The 27,689-nt window shown below is 39.2% G+C and overlaps 1 protein-coding gene and 1 long non-coding RNA gene across 7 annotated transcripts in view; both read right to left on the bottom strand.

Annotated features, from left to right (window-relative positions):
- Positions 1-27,689, bottom strand: part of LOC142046759 (uncharacterized) — a 347,351-nt gene that overhangs the window by 207,923 nt on the left and 111,739 nt on the right. The window lies entirely within an intron of this gene.
- Positions 1-27,689, bottom strand: part of ANO5 (anoctamin 5) — a 107,550-nt gene that overhangs the window by 34,546 nt on the left and 45,315 nt on the right. For 3 of the 6 annotated variants that reach the window (XM_032775266.2, XM_032775262.2, XM_032775264.2), the window contains 6 exons: positions 24,118-24,165; positions 17,907-17,948; positions 15,630-15,743; positions 4,376-4,444; positions 2,804-3,088; positions 2,260-2,373 (listed from right to left, as the gene is read on the bottom strand). In XM_032775266.2, the coding sequence (XP_032631157.1) occupies positions 2,260-2,373; positions 2,804-3,088; positions 4,376-4,444; positions 15,630-15,743; positions 17,907-17,948; positions 24,118-24,165 (672 nt within the window). The remainder of the gene's footprint in view (positions 1-2,259; positions 2,374-2,803; positions 3,089-4,375; positions 4,445-15,629; positions 15,744-17,906; positions 17,949-24,117; positions 24,166-27,689) is intronic. The other 3 variants (XM_032775268.2, XM_032775265.2, XM_032775263.2) reach the window with 2 other exon arrangements.

Below are 27,689 nucleotides of genomic sequence, written 5' to 3' on the forward strand. Positions count from 1 at the left end.
CACTTCTTTGACTTCTTCTAGTAAGTTACTGGAGTAAGTTGCAGTCAAGTCAAGTTTTACATTGGTGTAGCCTGTCTACATTAGGAGGTTGCAGCGATGAAGCTACATCAGTGCAAATCTTCCTGATGTAGATGAGCCCCAAACAATCCCCACCTCATGAAACAGACTCAAGTCCAAATCCCTCGTAGGTCAGAATCAGACTCTTGTGATAAATTCCGTAATAAAGGGCCTTCCACTGAGAGATGGAAAGATATACACGTAACACAACATAAAGCCATTTTCTGTTTCTACAGAGATTGTTATATTGTGTTTATCACTGCAGCTTCTGAGGCTATAGTGCAAACATCCAATAAAACAACACTGTCACACTAATTCATTTCAATGGTAGGCTGTACTTTCATAGATTTTCCTATTGTATGACAGAATACCAAGAATAAGAAGAGTTTTCTGATCATTTCAGCTTCCTATGAAATGAATAGGATGGAAGGACTGGAATGCTGTCAATGTTTTTATTGCATTTCTTAAACCCCCAGCTCCTGGAGTCACATGAATATAGGTATGTCTACATTCTAAGTTGGATGTGTAATTCCCAGCTCAAGGAGACATACCTGCACTAGTTGTAATTGAGCCAGTTCACTAAAAATAGAATGTAGCTACATGGTTAAAACAGTGGGAGCAGCTAGCCGCCCTGAGTACAATCCCATCCAAGACCCTAGGTACACACTTGGGGCAGCTAGCCCCTCTTGGGGTTCACATCTCCACAGCTATACTCTATTTTTAGTGCTCTAGCTCAGTCACAGCCAGTGGCAATGTCTCCTTGAGCTGAGAATCATACCTCCAGCTCTAGACATTCCCTTATTGAGAATTTCTGCTTCTGTGTTTTTTTTAAGAAGGCCTCATTCTTTGTTCAGAAAAAGCATGAAAATATGACCCAAGGGCACCCTACAGGTTCAAAAATCAGAAAGTAAGTTAAAAAGAACCCCAAATATTATATTTTAAATAGCTCATGATTTTTAAGTCAATATCATGATTCAAATATATCTCTTGAGGTTGCTAATACTGGTATTGCGCAGAAAGACATCAAAATTGTATTTTGGCACCACTGCTGTTATTTATTATTATTTGTTTCTGATGTTGCCCACAATGTAATCGCCGCTTGCCAAGCATAAAAATGGCACTGGGCTCACCCTCCCACACTTAAAATCTGAAAACCACCAGAATTCCCATTCACCCAAACAGCTGGCATCATTCCTTTCAATAGAAGTTTCTGGTTTTCAGAGTCTTTTTCTGATTTGTCTTGCGACAGAAACTTATCAAAGGATTGTCAAAAACAAACAAGGAAATTAAAAAATAAACCAGTGATTTAAAATGCCACTAGGCACCATAATTATCCTCAAACAATTATTAAAAAACAAATGAGGAATTAAATTAGAGTCTCACAAAAACAATAAATTAAAAATACTACTAGGAGGTAAACTTTCAGTGTAATACACTGGTATTCAGTAGCACAGCTCCCTCCTGTTTACTCTAAAGGTATGACTACACTATGCGCCGGATCGGCCCGCATACACAACTGCAGCCCATGTGACATCCACAGGGTCATACAAGTAGCATATATATTGTGTGGGTGCGGCCCACATAACACACAGAAAGCTGCATATGCGGCCCACAATGGTAAATAGGTTGAGAACCACTGCCCTAAAGCAAAAAACAGAAAAAGCTACCAGACTTTACAATACTGAAAGTATGCCACTAGAGGGCATCCTGATGTGGAGAAATGACCACACAAAACTTTGGGGCCAAATTTATCCCTGAGGTAACTACTTCAGTGGCATTTTATACCACATATAGATATGACCCACAGGGTTCAGCTAAAAATGTTATTCATTTCCTTGTTTTCATCTGTCTTTGTAATATGCTCCTATAATAATTTATCTCATAATGTAAAATAAAAACATTTATAAAATACATTGCAGTGTGAATCACAATACTGAACTCTGTGACTGAAACACTTAGGTAAAGCCAATACAGTTGAGTATACAGAAAAGCACTGTAATGCATACAAAAACAGCATAACAGAGCAGGCAGATATTCCTTGTGCATTACAGGGCAGGAGATCAGAGGGCCTAATAAAAGCTGAAGGGGTTGGGGACCAAATATATTTCGACTGGAAACAGTAATGTCACAGCAGGTAAAGCAAATGAGGGAGGAAAGCTGGACCATGTTATATCTTTGGGAATGTAAAGCTAAAATACTTACATCATGGAGAGGGTAAGCAGCTGTGTAGGTGCCATTACTTAACAATCTTTTAATCCCAAACTTTTTCTTCCCTTCTTCTGTTCCATAGGGGCATCGTGTTAGAATATAGTACACCTAAAATGCAAACACAGAGAGTTTAATCCTCTTCTTTTATAGTATGGTTTAATACCACACTCCACTGATGGATGAAGGAGCACTGCTGATGGGACTGTCCAATCTCCCTCAAAGGTAATGCATTGCAGTAACTGCAATATAGGGGAAATTAGAGGATCCTCAAGGCTCCAGCTGGAACAAGGATGCCCCAGCTGTCCCACCCTAGATGAGAACTGGTGTCTCAAAAGCCATCTGTACTTAGAAAGATACACAGACATCAGATTTCATCACACAACATCCAGAGATACTGTACCTTACTGCAGCAAAGTAATCAACCTTCTGTAGATTCAGAACTCAAATGGCTGTCTCAGATATCCCCAGTCACCCACCCACCCACAGGCCTATATTACATTCTGCCTGCACCTGTAAACAGATGGTTTGAGATACGTACTATTCTGTTTCTCCTGGATGGTGAGAAGAAGGTGCTTTCATTATCAATGAGGTAGAGTTCCTGCCTGCTTTTGCTGAAGGGTGCTGTGAAGTAGTCTGGTTCAGGGTGCATCACCCTCTCCGGTAGCCTAAACGGCTCAAGCATACAGTCCAATGGGTTCTCTACAGTAGGGGGAATATCATTTTCCTTGATGGGTGCTTTAATGTTCAGCACTTCAGCATATGTGATCAGAACCTCCCATGGGGCATGGATCTTCACAAAATAAGTTTTGCCATCTTCAGATTCCTGCACAAGAAGAGTTAAGCCTGAGGTCAAACTGAGGTGTGTGGGGGGGTTAATTAAAATCAAGCCAGATAGTATCCAAAATTTTTCTTTCTTTGTTCTTTTATTATCTTAAAGGCTTACATTGATTCTGAAAAAACAGGAAGAAAAATTTCCCTCCGCCAGAAAGCTTGTATGATTAATGGTAGTGGGTATCTGTACTCTTTGCACTGATCAGAGACTTATGAGGAAATTTCAAACTGCATCAAACTTGTATATTAAAGGTCAAATTCTCCAGCCTACTTAAAGGCCACAGAAGACACTGAATGCATTGGAAATGGTGTGGTTTTACAGAGCAGGCTATGCAGGGTATAGAAAACCAACACAGCAGTCAAAACTCCTGCATGCAATGGTGCTGTGCCATCTCCCAGGCAGAGAGGGCAGTTTTAGGATTGATGTACTGAAACTGCTGGTGTATAGACCATGGAATCCACAAGTATGCAGATTTCCCTGCAAAACACCCTGTAAATCAGTAGTCATGGAAGCATGCGATCCTGTTACTTGCAGCAGTGGCTAAGGAATGATTCCCCCAACATACATCCCTAAGAATTTCTCTGCACATAGTATATGTTAGGGTCTGACTCTAACCCAGTAATATTTAACCCCTGGCTTACTGGAGCCCCATCTCCGGTCTCATGGAATCCATTGGTTTTGTCAGAAGTTATTCTGCTTCACTTATTCTCAAGTAGAGTAAGGATAACGCTGATCAGAGAAGCACTTCCCCCGCTATCCCAATCAGATGAGGCAGAAAAGTAACACTAAACAAATGGACACAACTGCCATCTCAGACCTCTCCCCATCCTGATCCTAATACCCCACAGGATATGAGTAATTCCCATTGACTTCAACAGATGTTACTGGTATGCTGTGCGGAGGTGCTGGAGGAAGAATCTGGCCCAAGCAGAAGTTCCTTTTTACACTGATCTCCCTGTGTAAATGAACTCATGAGTCAGTTATTTTGGGACCATTTCCTTTTCATTACTGAGTAAAACACAATTACGTCCTCCTGAAACACAACAGTTTTCTTCTCACAGTGCTTAGAATACTTAGCAATTTTTCTTGATCCTATATTAGCCTGTTTAACTTCAGTTACTCACATGGTTTGAGATACTGAAATCTCCTAGAACCACTGATACAACGGTGGATAAAATCTTATTGGAATAGACTAACAAATGTATTATCTAGCAACCTGAAAATTCAGTTATTTGGTCCTATTTTGCTTTGTATGATGAGAACACTGGGTTTTTTTACCTTTTTGTCTTCTGTTTCTAGTTCCAGACCAGCCTTTTGTAGATTCTTCTCAAATTCTCGCCTTCTTTCCTGAGGATAAATAGACTTTACTAAAAAAAATGAAGCTGAGGCAATTTTTACTTCATCTGTCAAAAATTTTAACCCTCCCTGTATACCTGTGTATAGGGTCTGATCTTGTATCCAACAAAGCCAATACGAGTTTTGTCATTGCCTAAATACAAGCAAAGTTGGATGCCAAAGGGTAATTTTTCCAAAATTCTACTTGTTGCCTTTTAATCACCAATCTCTTTCAAAGTAGCTGGTCCCTGTATATTGACTAAGGCTTGGGGGTGGTGGTGGGGCGATTGATCTAAGTTACACAACTTCAGATATGTGAATAACATAGCTGAAGTCGACATACTCAGACCTATTCACTGCGGTGTCTTCACTGCGCTGAGTCGACTGCTGCCACTCCCCCGTCGACTCTGCCTGCGCCTCTCGCGGCAGTGGAGTACAGGAGTCGATGGGATAGCGCTTGTGGATCCATCTCTGCCCGCCGATCCAGCAGGTAGTATAGACATACCCTAGGACTAGCTCCCCAGACCAGAGTAGGTGATCCCAATCCAGCCAATTTAAGAGAGCTGGGCTACACCTGGTCCTATAAATGCACTGTTAGTGAGCAATTGGGAGAGATGGATTGTGACAACCAAACTGGAGTGGTGGGTCCCTGGAGTAAGAGGCTCAGGGAAGCAGCCCTGGGGGCTGTTGCCCTAAGAAGGGAGCAACTGACAGACGGGTAAACTGCCAGAAGCAGGAGAACTAGACTCCTGGGAGGGGTGGCCTGAGGCTAAGGAATGAGTTAAGATTGTTTTTTGGTTTGTTTGTTAACCTGTTGAGCAAATAAACCTCCTTGCAAAAGACTGAGCACAGCAATGCATGCTTTGGAGCAAAGGCGAGGAGTGGCCCTGGTGACAGTCGCTAATTGCACTACATGCTGGATTTATCATTTAAATTAAATAAGCAATACCAATCTTGCTTCCTTTAGAAATCACTGGCAAAACTCTTAGTGCTTTCAAGGGAAGGCCTACAATTAGATATATATATATTTTTTAACTGAATAGATAGTTCTACAGAATATTTTTGGGCCATATATCAAAAAATTAATTTTCAACCACATTTCCTTTAGACTATAACTATTTCTGTATGAAGGCACGTTGTAAAGCAAGAATGCCATAGAACACAAGGAAATACAGGATACTCCTTTTGCATTTGACTGTGTGTCAAATGGGGATCCCATGTCTTATGGTAATATATGCTAAATAGATCAGTATTTCTACTGATCACAGTAGCCCTGTACTTTCCTCTGAAACATCTAGTGTTGTGCCAGATGGACTACCAGCCCGACCCAGTATGGCAAGTCCTATGTTCCTAGAAACTAATTTCCTATTGAGACAAAATAGATCTTCCTTCTATGACTTCTATGTATTGAGCTGGAATCATTTTGACCTTTATATTTTCTCTGTCTCCCATACGAGCATAAGCACACACACACAGAATTGTAGTTCACTGAGTTGATGATCAAATCAACACAAAACAATGCATCTGAAAAGGTTATATAGCATGATGGCCATTACATTCAGGTGACTTTTCTAAAAACAATGCCATGTTATGGAGCAGGTACTCAGCTAAATAGAGCACATAGGAGGCTGTCAGTCCTCGAGTCTCAGCCCTACATACAATTTACAGCAAGCTGCGGTCTGCTTTAATTTTGCATCAGCCAGCAACAACTCCTCACTCTCCTGTGGGGAAGAGGAGAATTAGGAGCCAACTGTGCTGGTTCTATGCCCATTGGGGATTCAAACTTATTGGCAGAATCATCAGTGGGAAAGTTAAGGACAGTCTCTTCATCCTTTGTGCTGCTCAGGAGGTGCAGGTATACAGAGGACTGGAGAGTCCAGTCCTAAGTGACACATGCATATATTTTATATAAAATACTCCATGAAATAAACTGTATAACCATAAGATAAATGAAATTATTATGCTCCATTGATCACCTCACCAGTCCTCTGTCCACTAATTCATCTTCTCTAACTTATTCTGGCATTTTGTACTTCTCCAAAGTTTCAAATAAACCATCAAACATTTTTTTATTTTTTAAAAAATGTCAACTTGCCAGGGAACATTTTCCTTCTCTTGCCAAGTATGGAATTTCCCCAAAATGTTCCCTGTCGGAGGCTTAGGATGGGCAATATTTTTTCTAGACATAAAAATGTCACAATTTAAAAATTCAGTATCTCATAATCCTGCAGGACTATAAATGGGGGCCCATACTATTGCCTCTATTGTAGACCCTTTGTGCCATTTCAGAAGCACAGAGGAATAGTAAAACTAATTTACACAATTACACTAGCTTTACACCACCCCTATGGCAGAGGTTAAAAAAACACAACTTAAAAACTCTCAAGTGTTTTTAAGAGATGTTTTCTGGAGCACATGCAGCATATGCACAATACAAGATAGTGTGAGGGTGGGATAAACTAAAATCAGCACTCATGGAATGACCTACAAAACTCACTGCCAGCTTTGCTTCTCATGACCAAGGTGTATCCATCCCACGTCTATGCTAATACAACTTTCATTTCAAATCACACCATCATGTATTCCCTATACACATTAAAGTGATCCAGTATGAACTTACTGATTAACGTAGATTTAGATATGAAAACATATTTGATAAGATTACCAAAATTAGGCCCAAAGTCCAATGGGAACAGGGGGACTAATGCAGGTTTAATATCATACATAAGTTATCTAAGAAAGATAAACACATATTATAAAGGTAAATCCATCTCTTGATAACTATGATGTTTGCTAGTAACAATAATCAGTAAATAAAAAAGGGCAATAGAGTAAAATTACTTTTTAAACTTTACAGCACATTAACCCTTAAGATAAATTTTAAAAAGCTACTCTTGAGCAACAGATTGTCATGATGGAAAAGTCTGTTGTGTGGTAGAGCATCCACTCCTGTCCCGACTGAAGCCCATCTGTGTAATTTTGGGCCCTAAGAAAAATTACGAACATTCTTATATATATATATAAAAAAAGAAATATGTGACAAAATTCTGGGTTAATCTAGGCCTCATGCAACCCCATTAACTTCACTGAAGTAGCACAGGGCATAAGTCAGTGTAGAATGTGGCCCTCAGTTAGGAATTTAGGGGCTTAGTGTTATGAAGTGCTGAGCATCTCCAGTTCCCAGCAGGGTGTTCAGTACTTTGCTGAATGTGCTCAGCACTTGGCAGGATCAGACCCATAAAGACAAAAGGTCAGTCCTCTATATATTGTGCTCCTGAAACTTCCACTGAGGCAATCTGAATTTTGAGTGTGAAAGGTATGGAAGTCTAAGACCTACATTTTGGAAATGTATTTACTTTTTCTACTTTAAAAAGCAATAAAATGTTACATTTAATAGTAATCTCCAAGTGATAATGCAGAGAAAGCCAGACTGTGTTTAGCTGTACCAGAGTCATGTACTGTGGAACAGAACAATGACCTCCTCTTGCCCCACTCCTTCCAAAACCGATATTAAGGCTACCCAGAACATAGATCACAATGTTTAGGGGTATTCAGGAGTTTCACATCAGTGGCTCTTCCCTAGAGGAAAGAGCAAAAACTGGGCAGGCAGTGGGTGAAACTATGGTTCAGCCCCTCCAGGCACCAGCCTAGCCCTTGGAGACAGGGAGATTCTGTACCCCAAAAAATGGTGTCATAAAATATTCCCCATATGAGAGCTCCCAGAGGCACAAAGTTTGGGGTGCTCCCCATGGGGTGGTAAAGAGCAGGCTCTAGTCCTGTGGTTTTCAATCTGTGGTACGTTGACCCCTGCGGGTCTACAGACTATGTCTAAGATTTCCAAAGAGGTCCTCCCCTCCATTTGACTTTTTCAGGGCTCCACAAATGAAAAAGGGATGAAAACCACCTCTCTAGTCCCAAATAAACAGGTCTAGTCAGAACTTTTTAAAAAACCAACTCAGCTCTTTTTGATCAATAAAATCAGTAAATGTGTGTATAAAAATAAAATATTAGTGAGATCACTCAGAAAAATAAACACTATCTGTCAGAGGTATTGAATAGAAATATAAAGGAAATTGCTGAACATACAATTTAATTTAGGCTTCTGTTAACAGAAAGCTTTATGGCTAGGATTCAGTCATGTGGCTTTTTAACAGCCAAGCACAATACACAGAAAAAATGGTTTCCTGTGGAAATTATTCTGATTTGAATGTTTTACATGTAAATTTTTCCATTCCCCTGTGAATAAAAATTATATATAGCTATGCACAAGATACTGAGTTTATGTTTTGCACTTAAAATAAATACATTAATGCAAATGAGCTTATTAAGTGGGATTTCAAAGTGAAAAAGGTAATGTAATCAGTAACTTTATGGATTACCCCTTATTGAAATATGAATTATTGTTTAAATTTCTCTTTTCACATGTGCTAGACCACTGCAAACCTGTAATGAATACAGTAAGGCTGTGATGAATATAAATCACAAAAAGATTTCTTAAATATATCCAGCCTGACTGAATATTTGATTAACATTTACTACAGCTGCCCCCCAAATTTCAATCTTAGGGCTTCATCTAGCTTTGCCTTCAGTGAATGCTAAGGATACTCAGCATCTCCCTGCATCATAAGACAGCTTGGTTTGAAAAATTAAAACAGCTAACCAGATGGCCACCTGCTGAAAAGTCACCTAGACAAAGCAGTATTAGAAATAAATGTCTAACTTCCAAGACAGCTGAGGCTAACACTTCTCAGAGTTGGACTGAATCCAGAGATTAAAAAGCACTGTTTATATAGACCACAGCATTTCACAATAGCCATTAGATAATCAATAGTAGAGATAATGGGAATCAACAGGCAGGGGAGATCAAATGGGAAAAAAACTAGGCCTGAAACAAAACTCCAGATACAAACACGTCCAGATTTTGGGAGGGTTTGAATCAGACACATATCCAAACTTTTCTGTTCATGTCTATCCCTTTCATTTAGCATGAGTGATAAGGAAAGCTCTATTAATAAGAAAGCTTTTTATGGATGTAATATTTACAAATCTGTTTCAAAGGGTAACTTTGAGGATTATCTCAAGACACCACTCTATTAACTCTGAACTGAACAAACTGCTTACAGTTTAAGGACGTGACCTCAGAAGTATGACCATTTTCTTAACAGCATATTTTTCTCAAGACTTCATTTGGCAGATTCCCTAGTGTGAGCTAGAGATCAGCAAAACACTAAATCTGTAGTATCTGGATTTGTTTTGCATGAAGCTAAGACAGAGGATGCACATATCTTTAATCATCTAAAGTGCCTTTTTCTGAATAGTAATGTTGAAATGCCATGAAGAAGTTAATCTTACTCTTATTTATGCAAAACAAACTGTTTCCCTGAAGCAAGCATGAGCATTAGAAACCTGCTGTCACAAATTTTATTCCTTTCCTAAGAATGTTTCTATTTTTAGCCTGTACAATTTTGCCAAGTCACTGTACTGCAGTAAGAGAATTGCACATCTCTGCCAAGAGATTACTGTACAACAACAAACAGCACTGGATTTCTGTAACCTTTCAAACAAAATCCAATGCCTGAGTGTGTACTTCATTCATATGAAACCACAGATGGTGATTTCTCTGTGGATAAAATTCTGAGCAGAGAGCTGCATAGCACCTACCCATCATAGGGCTTGAGTGGGACATTAGTTGTGCACATAGGCCTTGTGCTGGCCCTAAATACAGGGGTGATATTCACCCCATCTCCATGTTGAAATTGGTGCAATGATGCTTGTCTTCTAAAGCCAAATTTTCCAAACCTGAACTGATTTTGGCACAAAAAAGGAGACACCTGAATGATGTCTACTTTGGGAACAAAACATTGCAGTTACAAAACTGTGCCTGCAATCCTAATTTTGTGAGTAAAAAGCAGGGAGGTCCCATTAAGACTAGGATGAAAATCAGGCCATTAAACTGTGAAAGCACCACTCTTTTTCTTTGGCTTTAGTCCTATTCTCCCTGCAAGGAGAATCGGTGAAGGAAAACAGGTTTGATCTGCTCCCAGTTTAAGATGTGAGGGTTCCATTCAGTTGTGCTGATGGAGGGGAAGTGGGAGAAAATAGCATGGGGACATGGAATGGAAGAGTCTTAGCTTCAGCGCACGTATTTCTAACTTTTGATGCCATCAGCTGCAATTCAATGGAGTTTGAGGCTCAGAAGATGGTTTTCTGGGAGTGGCAGGCCTATGATGGTAGCCTTTTATTGCAGCAGGTTCCCTCAGGGGCTGGGCTTAAACAAAGTATTAACTCTTGCTCAGGGCCGGCTCCAGCGTTTCTGTCGCCCCAAGCAGCAGAAAAAAAAAAAAGGCATGATCACACTTCGGTGGCAGCTTTACCGCCACCGCTTCTTTGGCAATTTGGTGGCAGGTCCTTCCCTCTGAGAGGGACTGAGGGATCCGCCGCCGAAGACCCGGATGTGCAGCCCCAAGCACCTGCTTGCTGCGCTGGTGCCTGGAGCCGGCCTTGCTCCTGCTCTGTATATGGGCCTGGATCCACAAAGGGATTTAGGTGCCTCAAAAATCACAGGAACATCAATAAAATCCACAAAGTCTGAGTTAGGTGGCTTCCTGTACTCCCTGGGTTCCCTATACAATGTATCAGGAGAGACAGGTGTCTAAGAATGTGATCCACAAAAGCCAGCACACTAGCCAATGGAAGATGTGAAGGAGAGAGGCATATCTAAGCCCCATCCATTTCATGGAAACAGACGCCTAAATCCAGGCTGCAGGGACGTCCCTATCTCTGCTTGTGATTCACAGCCAGGAACCCTCTCCTGGAGTCAGGTGGCTAAGGTGCTTAAGTTGTTTCTTGTGAGAACGAGTTAGGGCCCTGCTTCACTCCACACAAAATGGTTGGAGGAAGAGATACCCACCTAATATCTTTTAGCTCAGTGCTTAGAGCATTTAAATATATTAGTAGTCATTGGGTCAGAGAGAGCAAGAGAGAGAATGACTCTATAGCCTGATGGTTAGAGCACTTATCCAGGAGCTAGGAGACCCTGGGGCCAGTTCCCCTGTACCATTGACTCTTTTATTATTTATCCACAGTGGAACAGCTTCTGAAGGAGAGACTGAAGAAGCCTCATACCAGAATATCCCATCGCCTTCATCACATCCCAGGTGAGTTCTCTAACCATTGGGCTAAAAATTATAAGGTAGGTAATAGCACTCCCACCTCCTCCTCCAGCCGGATTCTGAATGAGATTCGATCCAACAGATGGCCTCTGAGCACACCCACTGGATCAGGCTCCATAGGTGAGAAAGATGCTTCTTTTCCTAGCTTTTCCTGGTTCGTGGATTGCTCTGGGGATTAGGCAGGATATTGGTGTAAGGCAGCAGTACAGTTCCTGGCCAATGGGAGCTGCGGGGGCAGAACTTGGGACAGGGGCAGCGTGTAGAGCCCCCTGGCTGCCCCTACACATAGGAGCCAGAGGGGGACATGTCGCTGCTTCCGGGAGCCACACGGAGCCATGGCACATTCTCTCTCCTCCTTCTTGTTTCCTGAGGTTGACTAGTGCTGCCCAATATGTAGGGGTTTGTGTTTATAGCAGAAGTGCTGAACCATTCATCATGTATATATATCTGTTTCTTTCTTTTCTCTATTGACTGGCATCCTCTTCCATCTTTTTATTCCTTTTGCTATATGGTAGAAGAAGCAGCCTCTTGATAATCCTGGCTGGGGAATCATACTGTTGTATATGCAGAAGCCAAAGGATCAATATGAGAATGGAATAGAGTGCTTTCAAACAAGCAATAGAGTGCTTTTTAACAAGCAAGGTCTTATACGATTGTTGCTGTAATAAAAACACTACTCTCTCCAAACATGTTGGCTAGGTTGGGGCTGCTAAGGAGGCTAGGCTGTAAGATCAGGGAAGCGCAGAAACGATGTGCTGAGTCAGAAGAAAGGACATTCTCTTCTGATGTTTTTCTTGATGTTGCTTTTTTTAGTTTATTGAGATTGCAATAATAAAATTCTAGGGTTTTGTAAGTCAGGGACTGATCTTTCCAGCTGTTCTGCATCCTACAACTAGAACACAAGACTTTTTTGTTTAAAAGGATTAATATTTGCATAAGAGTGCAGGGAACACAAACTCTTAAACAAGGTATTATTTCCTTAATAGGAAAGTATAAATTAAACAGCCCAGCGTTGCAGTTCCTTTCTTAGGCCTGGTCTACACTAGGGCAGGGGGGGGTGGTCGAGCTAAGTTGGTCTAAGTTATGCAACTTCAGCTACGCTATTTTCATAGCTGACGTTGATGTACTTAGAGCTACTTACCACGGTGTCTTCACTGCGGTAGGTCGGCTGCTCACGCTCCCCTGTCGACTCTGCGTATGCTTCTCACTCCAGTGGAGTACCGGAGTCGACGGGAGAGCGCTCAGCGGTCAATTTATCGCATCTTCACTAGATGTGATAAATCGACCCCCGCTGGATCGATCGCTCTGGAGGTAAGTATAGACATACCCTTAAAAAAATACTATTGTTACTTACATAACATTTTTGGCACCATAAATATATAGCATGCTTAAAAATATAGTTAAGACCTATTTCTTATTCCAAATGTAATCTCTAATGGCTCAAGAAAGTGAAGACATATTAAAAAAGCCAAAATAACCCCAAGTTTACTATATTTAAAAATATTACCATTTTTAGGTCAATCTTGTGACTTCTTTTTTAAATGCCTGTGGTTGGAAATACCGGAGCTTACAATGTAAACAGCCTGAGTCAGGTCCAAAATATCAAAGTAGACGAAAAATAATTTAAAAAGTCACTTATTGATTCTTTCCAGAAAGGTGGCCCACTGTTGCCACTTTTGCTGTTTTGCCTTGCTGGGAACTTGAGTGCTGAGTTCCAACAGGAACTATGCAGCAAAACCCAGCATGCTTGCACTTAATGGCCTCTTGCATGGAAGATTCCATCTTCAGGGACACTTTAAACTTGCTTTTAAAGGAATGAGAATGCTTTAATAATAAAAATAACAAGAAATAAATTACAAGTACTTTGGCAATAAGGCAAAATGCCAGGCAGAGAGCCTAGAAGGGGCAAGTGCTGAGATTGTTGTGCTGGGAGTATAAAGTAAGTAATTAGAAATAAAAGCTCTTCCACTAACAGCCTCACACAGACCACATCCACCACAGAAACCTCAGGAGGATGTAGAGGAATATACGAGTCATCAATGAACCACACAGGTAAACAGACCAAATTAATTTAATTCAGGAATGCCTGTAGGTGAAACCCTAAAATTCCTTTTTAGACACTTTAATTGTTAAATAAATATTGTCTTCATCAGCTGTGGAAAGGCAGGACCCAGTCATGCAGCTCTTACTCACAGTAGTAGGGACAACAGTATCAAACCTGGACACTGTATCCTCAAGTGTAACTTTTTCTCATGGTGCCCTTCCCCAGGCATATCATTCATCATACACTAAAATATTATTCTATTTGTAAAGAGTAAACATCAGTGTTTTTAAGAAGCTAGCACACTATCAATGCATTTACTAAGGTATTTATAAAAATGCTAGTGCCAGGAATAAATGGTGTCCCTAACATCTCACACCTGCTTACATAAAGCACTTGGCTAAGCCACTAATTTTTCTGAAATTGGATTTTTTCCCTTTGAAGCATTAGTAATTGACTCCATACTTCAAATAGTGGAAAATCTGAATCAGGATTCCTTCCCCTTCCAGTGACTACCAAAAGACTAAGTCAGCTTTAGTCTTTGTGCACTATCACCTTAAGGAGCCATGTATTTTCAGTGTTACAAGCAGAGGGAGAAAAAAAAATGACCTCATAGGTTCACGTGGATTATTTCCACTCCTAAACTAAAAGTTTTAACAGAACCTCTTGCTCCTTTAGGTTCCAAATTCCAAGGACACAGCCATCTTCATCTCAATAAAATCTTAGAAGATTATTTTTACATTATGCTTCCAAATGAGGAAATTCAGACCAAAAGTTGCTAGTACTAGCAGCAAATGTTTATTAAAATACAGCAGTTCAGTCTGGCTTCCTAAGGGAAAAGATGCCTTTATTTATTTATATATTTAGTAAATTGTTTAAGAATTACTCAATGTACTAATCCCATGTCTCTTGAGCTCACGAACAATAATATTTTAAACCACACGTAGTCGAACTAATGGCCACATTCACTATCCTTCTCAATCAACAAAACTATACCCTTTGCCAGAGCCCCACTCACCCCTTTCAGACTATATAAGCCTGCGAAATAGATCGGAGCATGCTACAAAACCAAACGTCAATAAACCAATGAGCAAGAGTTAGTTCCAGATTCAAGGGCCTTCCACAGTAAGGTTGAGCATCAGTAGATCACAACTGCCAGGGTAAAACATGAGAAGAACGGCATCCCCTGTAATAAGCTCTGGGCAGACAGATGAGATTTAGCACCAAGTACAAGAAACTAAACATTATTATTTCAGACAAAGTGCTTAAGGAGGAGCCTTATAAGGAAGAAGAGTATCTGGAGCTCTGGAAGGCAGCTGAAGACAGCAATTTCAAAGAAACCTGAGATTTATGCAACTATCCTATAATTCAACTTCCAGGAACCTAGAGTTGCTGCAAATTGAGTTTGCAATGTAATTTCTTAGTTTTAGCTCAGCTTTTGATGCTTTCACATTGACTGCTGTTCCATTATTGGTATTAAAAGGACAATCAAACTAGTTCAGTGCAGCATCTGCAGGTCCAGTCCTGCTCTAACAGAAGTCAAAATTCTACTGTCATTAATGGGAGAAGAATCAGGCTGCAGTTCTTCTGTATAAAAGTATTTCAGTTGCTCCCACACATCAGTCTGATTACAGTTCATGCTTCTTGAAAAAGGAAAGGCTTCATTATGACTGATAAATTTTTCACCATCAGTATACTAATTATAGGGCAATTTCATTAAATGAAGAAAATATTATCATTACTTAGGACCCAATCATGCAAGGTGCTGAGAATATTCAGGATCTGAGAGTGATCAGCACTTTGCAGGATCAGCGCAAATTCACAACAAAATTCCACACCAGAAGTTTCAGTACATTGCATGAACTTTCTTTCCAAGCTATGAGATATTACATAGTCCAATTCATGTAAATGATCCCAAGGGCTTAATAAGGAGGTTCAGGTCTATTCAGGTCATCATTCAGAAGATATCATAAAAGAAACTTACCACCTTCTTTTCCTCTTCTTTATTTGGATCATCCAGATAAGAAAGTACAAAGTCAATTCGTCGGACACCATCCCTGAAGAAAACAGAATCTTTGCTTTGGTGTCTCTTGTTAATCTGTGGAGTACATAAGGAACACAATTAAAAACCAGATCTTGTTATTGCTCTGAAACCAGGCAGAGGAGAGGATTGTTTCCTCAGTTTGGTTCAGTTCTTCAGTCTTTTCAGACCTGAAGAGATCTGAACTCAGGTGAAATTTCAACAACAGCTCCACCTGTTATATGGGAGTTATGAAGTGATCTCAAAACTCGCTGCACATATGCATGGCTGATCCACATACCTTATGTGTCACAAATGTTATATACACTACAATATACAATGACACACATTAGTATAGCAATGCTTGGCAATACTACTATAGTTAAAGGTCACTCACAATCTTCTGAAATGCCTCTTTTCAGTTTAACACTTTTCTGCAAAAATGATCATGGTAAGTGCTTTAGTGTCAGAGAATGATGCCCATTGTAAAATATTAGCATGCCCCTTTAAACAAAGGCAAACAAGGGCACAGTTTAAAAACCTGAAAGCAGGTGGCACTACAGCAACTCTGAAAGTAAAAAGAATGAGGAGTACTTGTGGCATCTTAGAGACTAACAAATTTATTTGGGCATAAGTTTTTGTGGGCTAACTGAAGTGGGCTTTAGCACACAAAAGCTTATGCCCAAATAAATTTGAAAGTCTATAACAGGGGTAGGCAACCTATGGTACGCATGCCAAAGGCGGCACATGAGCTGATTTTCAGTGGCATTCACACTGCCCGGGTCCTGGCCACCGGTCCAGGGGGCTCTACATTTTAATTTAATTTTAAATGAAGCTTCTTAAACATTTTAAAAACCTTATTTACTTTACATACAACAATAGATTAGTTATATATTATAGACTTACAGAAAGAGACCTTCTAAAAATGTTAAAATGTATTACTGACACGCAAAACCTTAAATTAGAGTGAATAAATGAAGATTCGGCACATCACTTCTGAAAGGTTGCCGACCCCTGGTCTATAAGGTGACACAAGTACTCCTCATTCTTTTTGCTGATACAGACTAACATGGCTACCACTCTGAAATCTGAAAGTCAAAAAAGTCCATGCACTTTCCATTTCAAAACAAGGCTCATTAAAGCAGCAGTTGTCCAGAAACATTGCTAAGCAACAATACTTAGATGATCACATATATAATTGGAACACAAAGAACATATGGGTTACATTTAACAGGTTATGTAATTTATTACTTGCTTCCTTTAAAAAAAAAAAACTCCTCCTAGGCCAATGGACCAGGAAAGCAGGGAAACTGGGAAATTGTTCTTTAAAAAAAAATCTAATAGTTAATTTCATGTTTTCATTTGCAGGATGCTAGAATGGCATAAATTTCTACCAGTGTCACTGAGCTACTGAACTTATACTTCCAAGTTAATAATGATCACTACCTCAGCATGTCTGCTCTTGCCAATACTGTTAGGCTTGGATAATCCCATACAACATTTTGTCTAGAAACAACAACTTTTCTAAACAGGATCTTTTTGATTATCCCACTCCAGAAAATCTACCTTGCCAAAATAAAGCAATCTACACAAGCTGATACTTAGGGTACGTCTTCACTACTGGCCGTATCAGCGGGTAGCAAGCGATTTCTCAGGGATCGATATATCGCGTCTCATTTAGACGTGATATATCGATCCCCGAACAAGCTCCTGTCGACTCTGGAACTCCACCAATGCGAACAGCGGCAGCAGAGTCGACAGGGGGAGCCGCAGACTTCGATCCCGTGCCATGAGGATGGTAGGTAACTCGATCTAAGATACTTTGACTTCAGCTACGCTATTCACGTAGCTGAAGTTGCGTATCTTAGATGGATTTCCCCCCCTTGTGTAGCCTTAGGGCTAAATTCAACCCTGGCCGAAATGGGCTTAAGTGTCATAGACTTCAGTAAGAGTTGGAGGTGCTTACACAAGGGTTGAGTTTGGTTTTCAGGGTCCAATTCTATATTTTATTAGAGCTGAAAAAGGAATCATGTCCAAGGAGGTACCATATGTCATTGTTAGCTATAGATCAAATTCTGCCCTAGTTTACACCCCAAAGTACATAAAAAGTTTTCTAAAAACTTGCAACATAGTTATCTGAGTATGAACTTTGCTCCCAATTAACAAAAGACATGATACAGTGAAGCAAGTTATGACCACAGCCATTCAAGCCACTAGCAGTATCATTCATCACTGTTTTACCCTGAGACGTCGCTTCAGGAACAGATTGTATCTCCTTCCGGTCTGTTGGAACAACCAACAAGGAGTTAGCAAGCATGTCATCCACTTCAAGGACCCAAATCTTGACATTGTTCCAAGCACAGAACTCACAGTGAAGTCAGTGAGAATTCTGTGTCCAAATCAAAGGCAAGATAAGGCTTCAAGGATATGTCCTATATAGCTATAATATATAATTCTTAATTATAATAAAGCTAATGCAGCAACTGGCATTCATCAAGTAAAAATGAGGAGCCCCCAACTTCTTTATTTTATTTCTATAATACTACCTGTTGCTAACTATGAGGTCACTTAAAAAGTCAAGCAGATCAAAACAACAGGCCAAGAAAAGGTCATCAGCACACAAATGTAACAACAAAACCAAGCAGCAGCTCATTAAAAGATCAAGCATCTTTTTCTTAGGCTTACTTTATTTTGGAGTCATGCAGCACACAAAAAGCAAATGGGCGGCTATATATATCTGATAAAATTATGCTTCAGGGCATAAACTCATCCTTAAATGGGATAAAGAAAGAGATGTCCCTTATATTCCACAACATAGAAAAAGTGAATTGAGGGGTTGTGACTTCATTTTTTACTTGTGGTATCGGCAACTGTGAGAGACAGGATACTGGACCAGCTACCAATCACTTGTTCTGATGTAGCAATTTCTATGTTTCTTTAGAATATGCCAACCTTTCAGAGAATTATTGACCATATATTTCAAATTAGAGAAAGATACAGTGACAATATAATTTTTTTCAGGACTATTCTTTAATCCCCTCCTGCTCCTCTTATTCATTAACAAGCAATGCTTGCTTTTGTGTATAATAAATATACCAGACCAACTAAGCTAGACTAATTCCTTAGAGAAGAAACCTGGGGAGTCTTGGAGAATGATTTTGCATCCACATACCTCTGAAGACTGCATGTTTTCTGTGATCTTCTCAATCCAAGAAAGGGAAGAAAAGACACTTTGGATCTGAGTTTTATGAATAGCATATGCTTTTGCATTTATATTTTTGTATGTACAAATAAATATGAGAGTGAATACTTACAGATGCAATTATTATTATTTAGACATATAATACTTGATTTGAATCAGATAGCCATTTAAATAGTATCATAGAATCATAGGACTGGAAGAGACCTTGAAAAGTCGTCTAGTCCAGTCCCTTGCACACATGGGAGGACTAAGTATTATCTAGACCATTCCTGGCAGGTGTTTGTCTAACCTGCTCTTAAAAATCTCTAATGATGGAGATTCCATCACCTCCCTAGGCAATTTATTCCAGTGCTTAACCACCCTGATAGTTAGGAAGCTTTTCCTAATGTCCAACCTGAACCTCCCTTGCTGCAAGTTAAGCCCATTGCTTCTTGCCCTATCCTCAGAGCTTAAGAAAAACAATTTTTCTCCCTCCTATTTGTAACTACTTTTTACGTACTTGAACACTGGTATCATGTCCCCTCTCAGTCTTCTCTTCTCCAGACTAAACAAACCCATTTTTTCAATCTTCCCTCATAAATCATGTTTTCTAGCCCTTTAATCATTTTTGTTGCTCTTCTCTGGACTCTCCCCAATTTGTCCACATCTTTCAATTGCACACATACATATTTGGCCTGAAAAAAGTGCACCAGCAGTATTTTATGCACTTAGAATAGGATGTCTCTTCTAAAAATCAGGCCCTAGGAGCTAAATTCTGCCTTTAATTACCTGTGTGAAAAGACAGTGGGAGCTGACTATACTAAACAGCATTTGACTCAAATAACCTGATTAAAATCTACACAAACAAAGAAAATGAATCAAATTCTGCAACCCTTAATCAAGGAAAATTTCCACTGAGGTCAGCAGTGTTCAGGTATTACGATACACCTAATACCATATTTGGCCTTCAATTATATCCACAAGGTTTCACAGGTGAACCAAATTCTGACCACAGTTACATGGTACTGAACATCATTAATTTTTTACTTGTCCATAAGGTACTGACTGTCAGTTTAGATATCTAAAAACAGTATAATTTCTGTTTGGATCTAATCTGGGATGGAAAAAAATACTCATATGAATCTCTCTCAGTCAGCACAAATATATTTATCTGTAACAGCTAGTGGAAGGCCTTATTAAGCACATTAACGATACCATTCCATTCTTCTGTTTTTAGATTTTGCAGCAAAAGCAAGACCACTCTTGCCTACTGTGTGCATGTGCGCATTTAGGGGCTCACATATAAAACCACTGTAAAGTAACTTGCATCAGTTGTATATTGAAAAGTAGCAGCTGGACAGATTCATATTTTCTCTTTCTTAACAGTTCTGTTTTTAATTATGGCAGATCAGTTTGATGTGAGACAAATATCTATTACATTCATTAATATCCCGACTCAATTTAGCAGCTATTATGTTATGTGATTTATATGGCTCTGGGAGGAATCTATAACTGAATTACAAGGTACCTCACAAGTGTTACAGATGACTAGAAGAGGCTTATGAAATGATGTCCCCCAGAATGTTCATAGTTTACCAGTGCCTGCAAGAACCTGATAAATGCAACAATTATAAGAGAGATGAATAGAAACTATTCTTTGAAAAAAAAATTATTTGACTTTTTGGTTTCCAATCTTCACCTATAGTAATGCTCCAATGATACAGTCCAATAACCTATATGAGACCGATGTGATTTTATTAAATTTGGACCAGTCAGGTAATAAGGCATTATCACTGTCCTATTATTAAGGGTATGATTTCCCTTTCATGTAATTACGCAAGTGCAAGCCTATTAAAGTTACACTGCTTTAACTGAGTTCATAATTTAACCCTGAGTCTTTATTTTCCACCTAACCACCCACCAGAAGTTGGCAGAAGGGACTATGTCTTAACAGCTACTTCAAAGAATGGGCGGGCTAGCAGTATGTTGCAGTGTTCATACAGGTATGAGCTAAAGCCCTATACCAGGGACCTCAGATCCAAAAGAAAGGTTATAAACTGGACTAAACTTTGAGTCTGGAATTAAACAAAGCCTGACCTAGAGCTAAGGACAACTCTAAACAAATTTCACATTCTGTTTTGCCTTGATATATTAGTGTAAAATGACTAAAAGCTTGTTGGTCGGCCCACCCCACTAATTGCAGTCTAAAATCCCACCCATTTAAATCCTGTCACACAACTAAATAGCTTGTGTACAAGTCCTGACCACCTCACGCCCTGCCCCAGATGCAAAGCAAACAAACCAGCTACCACTAATACAAGAGGGGAAAGCAAACTGCTGGATGTGTCATCAACCACTGAAAAATCATAACAGAGGGTGCTTTATAAAAATGACTTGACTCTTACCCGGGATTCACACTAAGTGACAGTGACTGTTGTATATGTTTACTTAATATTAAGTATCCACTAACATGCTGAGTTCTGACCTTAACTTATTCTGTCAAATATCCCTCATTACTGAGGCAAAAAACACACACATTCAATATCATTTACCAGGCGATGTTGTAACAGCCACTGATGATTGAATCCTGTATGATTTCAGGCAAATCCTAACATCCCGCATTCCAAGACATTAACATGGAAGGCCTACCTGTTTGTGCTGCTGTGTGCACCACTCCCTTTCCAATGGCAACATAGTAATTCCTCAGACTTCATCCTGCCATTAAACATCTCCAAACCTACGTGTCTACACAGTAGAAGGCAAAGAGGGAACTCTGCTTTGAGCATTCATTTCCATATTTATTTCCAGTCAAAAATCTGTGTGGTCTTTGGAGGGCAGCATGTTTCGGAATGTACTATTTCCTAGCCTTGATTCCTTTCCAACTGTAGCACATTCCCTAACATCCCACAGAGCCCCAACATTGCAAACTTGGGACCAAAGACTCAGACTCTGGTCCTCCAATCTATAGTTTTCTAATGTTCCATTTTATTTTCACAGCGTATGGGTACTTTTGGGCACTAAATCAACTGTAATTTAAGAAGTACTTCAGTCATTTTCAAATATTTAGGAAGGACGCCTTATCAATTAGCTTAATCAGAGTTGTACTGTATTGAAGAGATATAAGATATGAAAATAATGTATAAGTTAACAAGTTAATTATGCCAATAACATTACCCCCAAATTTGGTTCTAGAAGTTGTACAATCACTGGCCTCCATTGCCGGAGAAGGCAATAGACAATGTCCCACATCTCTCAGAACAGAAATCTTTATTGCACCTGTCCTAAAATAAATTCAATTTTAGAATATTTTGCAGATTTGTAAGGATAATGTTTAAAAACTGATGGTTTAGTGTGTTTTTTTTATTGCATAATTATGACTGTCTTACGTCTAGCCTGTTTTGTAGGTTTTTATCTCTGAAATAATATAAAAATTTGAAATTAATACACTATAAAATTTAGCTATTAATTTGTACAAATTAACAATCCACTGCAGAAATATAACCTGTGGATATTGGAATGCATGAAAATTAGAAAGGCGTGAAAGCTGCATTACAGGAATCAGCATACTTATCATAAGTAAGGATGCGTGTCTGTCACAGAGGTCATGGATTCTGGGACTTCTTTGACTTCTGCAGCTGCCGGCGCAACCGACCCTAGGGCCACCAGCGCAGTTTGGGCAGCCCCTTGGCCAGCCACACCGGCCACTCCTGGGGCAGTCTTGGTCTCCCCTACTCCTCAGCTCCAGCATGTCACAGACAGGTCATGACTTTTTTTAGTTTATTGAGATTGCTAAAAATACCCATGACTAAAACGTAGTCTTAATCATAAAGTAAACATAGTTTGCACAAGAAGCCTATCAGGTTTAATTTTTGAATCTGATGTTCATGAAAAAATCTCTTTAACAGAATTAGCTAAACATTTTCTTAAGACTAAAAGAGCAAGATACTGATTAAATTTCTTCCATGCTTAAAAACCCAGTGGAAGTCGTTCCCAAAGAACAAAAACATTCTCTAACGGCACTTACATGGCACATGCAAATGTGTATGTGCTCCACCAAAAATCAGTGAGCCAATTCATCCCTGGTATAGCTCTCCAGTAACTCCAATGGAATTATTACATCAGGGATTCATTTAGCATAAGGTTCTGCAGCATTTTTTTGCTGTAAGGAATCAATATAATTTAATTGGTTGTTCTCAGTTTGCCAGGAAAGTGTAATATAAACCTTGTTAAGATCATGAATGTTCCAATTTCAAGGTTGGCTTCACGCAAGCAGCACAAAGTCGCAATAAAGTTTTCAATTTTAAAAATATATGCTTATAAATATTTCCTGCACTTTCACTACAGTTCTTATGATTTTGAACTACTTAGATACTGACGGGGTGTGAAGGTACAGTTCAAAGCAGTTTGCAAGTATTTTAATGTTTTTGGTCTGAAGTTAAAATACACAGAAAAACTAGGAAGACACGGAAACATTGAAACAAAAAACAAAAAAAGAAAAAAACTATGCTAAAAGAGAAAATGTGTATTAAAGTAAGACACCAGAGCCCAGTGTAAGCAAGCATACAATTCCAGTGTATTTCAGCATGTAATTCTCCATTTATATTTAAACTTTTTTTTCCTGCTGTATGAAGGAAGTACGTATATTGGGTGTAGTAATGTAGTATATTTGGTTAAGCAAACAAGGAATAGGTTTGAGAATTTTTCAGTATTAATGAGTTGGCATTTGCAGCCTATACTTATTATTTACAGCTTACCTCAATAAGGAACAAGCACATGAAATACCTCAAATCATGTTAGTGATTATTTCTTGATCTTTAACACATTTTAAAGTATCATGCTGACTCCGATACAGAACTACGGATCATTATGGTAAGAGGAAACAAACTTACATAGACTAATAACACCAGAATTAGAACACACGCTATACAAATTATTTAATCAAACAAAACAATGAGTAAAAACATAAAAGAAAAACTTTCCAGTTCTCTCATTTAACATTTTAATTTTGTCCATATTAAATTATATAATCATTTTCAACTCGCTTGGTTTATGGATTGCAACCAAATACAACGAGTGCCCATAGGCCAATCTACTGTCAGAATACTTCAAAACCACATTTGCTTTCACATACTAGAGAAAACATGATTAGCTTTTGAAGGATGATGATGTGTTTGAAAAACTGGAAAATTTTCAGGGGCTGTATTTTGGCACACAGTAATAGAAGACACCAAAAATTCATGCAAGGAAGCATGAATACTGCTTGCTGCTTACCACTTGATGATCAGGGATGAGTAAAGAAGTCTCAGTGCTGCTTAGGCCCTGCCAGTGGCATCGTGGGAAAGACATAATGTTAGTGATGATGCAAAGGCAGCAGGATGTTTTAAAAGTTATTTCAGCAGAAACAATGAAGCTTTGGGTTTGTTTTTGTCAAAAGCTGTGCAGAGTGATTGCTGGATTTTAGCCCCAGGAAACTGTAAATTAACTAAATCATTTCATCATCTTTACTTCTTCAGGCGAAACAGGTTGTTTGGATTATAGCCACTGATGTTTTGCATAGTTTAGTAGAACATAGAAATGCAGAGTTAACAAGAAGAATACTTTAAAAGAGGTGCCAATCCAATATCTCTAAATTTTTCCATTGTAAAAATGATAATCAGTAAATATTCTGGAACTCATAACAGTCTACCACATGATAAAGGAAAATCTCATAGAAACAGGCTATTTCCTACTTAATTTTGGAAAGGGTTATTTAGGTCCTTCATCTAGAGTTATTTTTCCCATGTAAACTAGAAGTACCATATGCACCTCATAATGAAAACAAGCATGATGAGAGAAATGATTTGGTTTCTGATGTGAATAAGGCAAGGTAAACAATGAGAGTAAAGTTAACCACATGCTCTGTTCCCACCAGTGTGAATAAGCATTGCTTGCACAAGTGACGGTTTGTGGGATCAAGCCTGTAAAAATGGAAAAGATAATGGTTTGCAAAACAACTACAGAAAATGCTTTTTTAACATGTGATAATCCTTTGTGCTGTCATTTTACAAATCTGTTTCCAAAGCTAAGTCACCGCATAAAGATGGAGATGAGCAATGGGATGCTGTAGGATATAAAGTGGTGCAGCAACTGCAGAGGATGACACATGATGTGAAAATATGGCAGTTGTCCGCCAACTGGAATGGATGTTGGACAGAGTAGCCTATTTACTTCACATAAAATCCTTGCTTACTAGTACTGTGCAGTTATGGTATTTTGATAACGGAGTTCCCATAACTTATCTTACATAATGTGCATTAAAATAAAGTAAAAAAACAAACAAAAACACTTTGTTGTCAGTCAATTGGAATAAACACAGAATTTTGAAAACTGAAATGAAATTACAATAAAATGAAACAATGTTTTTATTATTACTTTTCACTTTTTCATTTACTAGAATTCTACCTGAGAAAAATAAAGAAATATCGATATAATTTATTGAAAGCAAACATAAAAGTTTTGTCTACATTGAAATTTTAAGTCAAGAAACAAATATTTGTCTTTCCTTACTTTGCTAACAAACTCAATTCTTGATATTTTGTTCAAATAATAAAAAAGAAATCCTCAAAACAAAGTCCACCTAGACAACGGTATGTAGATCAATCTGTTTTATGGTTAAAGTGCCTTGATATGTTACCTAGTCTCAATTCTGCATTGAGGACTGATCCTGCTGCTGTTAATGGCAATCCCCATTATTGGCAGCTGTGGAAGAAGTCTTGAGAAGCACATTAAATCTTTGTAGTTCAGTCTTCAGTGGAAAAGTTTCCCTTGATTACATAGTTAATATGTTTAAAAATTCAAAGTACTATACAAGTTTGTGAACAATGAAAGTGCTTATTCTTGCTTTTCTTTGTTCTCCTAAGGATTTCAGCCTCTTCATTTGAAAAATGCCCTCCCTTTTCAAGTTTGCACAATTCCACTAGCTCTCTCTTTTGAGTTTCTTTTCTGCATTCGCACTCAAACATTTTTCATCTCCTCCATGATCAGCTGTCAATATGGGTTTTAGGCCCCACACCATCCTTTATCTGGCTTCTGCAGCTGCCTTGTTTTAATAAAATCTTGACTTTTTTAAAAAAAACCTCAGAGATAAAATAATAGTACAGAACAAAATTTAAACAGAGAAGGATGAAGCCAACAACTGAGTGTTGTCAGCAGGGTTGCCAACTGTTCTAATCACACAAACCCAAACATCCTTGCCCTGCCCCCTGGCCTGTCCCTTCCCTGAGGCTTTGGCCTTGGCCTGCTCACTCCATCTCCCTCCCTCCCTCGCTCACTCTCCCCCACCCTCCATCACTTTCACCAGGTTGGGACAGGGGACTGGGGTGTGGACTCTGAGTTCAGCGTGTGGAAGGGGACTCTGGGCTGAGGTGCAGGAGGGGGTGTGGTGTGCAAGCTCTGGGAGGGAGTTTGGGTACCGGATGGGGCTCAGGGCTGGGGCAGAGAGTTGCGGTGCCAGAGAGGGATGAGGGCTCCGGCTGGGGGTGAAGGGTGTGGGGTGGGACTGCGGTAAGGTGTTTGGGGTACAGAAGGGGGCTCTGGGCTGGGGCCAAGTGGTTTGGGGTGCAGGAGAGGGCTCCAGGCTGGAGCCAAGGGGTTTGGGGTGCAGGAGAGGGCTCCAGGCTGGAGCCAAGGGGTTTGGAGTGTGGGAGGGGGCTCAGGGCTGGGGCAGCGGTGCAGGGTCTGGGAGGGAGTTAGGGTGCAGGAACACACACATATAATTTAAAAGACTTTCTCATCCAGCTGGGGACCTGAGTCTGCTCTCATGTCACATAAAACATGAATAATTTCACTGACATTACTGGAGTTCAGAAGTGTCAAACTGGTCAGAGAGATGAAATATCCTTTCCTCATACACTTAATTTGCAAGATCTTTTGCATAGATCTTATCACATGTCTGTGCATGTTGCCTTGGCACTGTCACTATACAAACAGTAAAAACAGGAAGAAATATGAATGGGGTTTTCAAAACCTATCAGAACTGGCTCATACTGAAGTTAAAGATAAAATTTCCATTGACTTCAGTGGCAGAAGAATTAGCCAATGCTGAGTGCTTTAGAAATATGACCTCAATATGTATACAGTATTCCTCTAACAATGTTTTCCTGATGCATTTGGTAGAACTGTGCAAAAAAAAAAAAAATTAAAATTACAATTTTTAAAATTTTGTTTTCAATTTTTGAAACTGATCTGATTTCACACATACAGAAAGTGGTATTTTGCATTTTTTCTACCTGAAAATGGGAAAGTAATGGGTGTTTTCTATTTCTTTCAGATAAAATTTAACTCATTTTGGGACACGGACCTAAAGGTGCTGACCACCTGCAGCTCACATTGAAGTCAGTGGGCCAGACACTTAACTGGTATAAATTGTGTAGCATCGTTATCAACAATGGAAAGATGGCAGTTTAAAGTAGTTAATGATCTGGTTTAATGAGAGCTGATGGTGCTGAGAAACCTTCATGATGGAAATTTTAATTTCACAAAAACTTTACAAAAGACAAATTTTCTTACACACAAAATCATCCAAAATGAAGAACATTTTGGAGCATAAATTTGCTAAAACAATTCTCATCACTTTCACACAGCTCTAACAGGATAAACACCTGATTTATGTTAGTAATGCTATTGCCTTCTATGGTGGTGAGGAACTTGAAAAAACCAAACAAACCAAAACAATGCTACGCTCAAGTAAATTAATCAGTTAATTGAACCTACAGTAGCAGACAGACAAAGATTATCTCCGTCTGTACACTACCCATGTATACATATTGTGCAGATATCACAGAGGTCAAAGAACTGTGGTTGAT

The sequence above is a fragment of the Chelonoidis abingdonii genome, chromosome 4, assembly GCF_003597395.2.
Source record: "Chelonoidis abingdonii isolate Lonesome George chromosome 4, CheloAbing_2.0, whole genome shotgun sequence".
NCBI lineage: Eukaryota > Metazoa > Chordata > Testudines > Testudinidae > Chelonoidis > Chelonoidis abingdonii.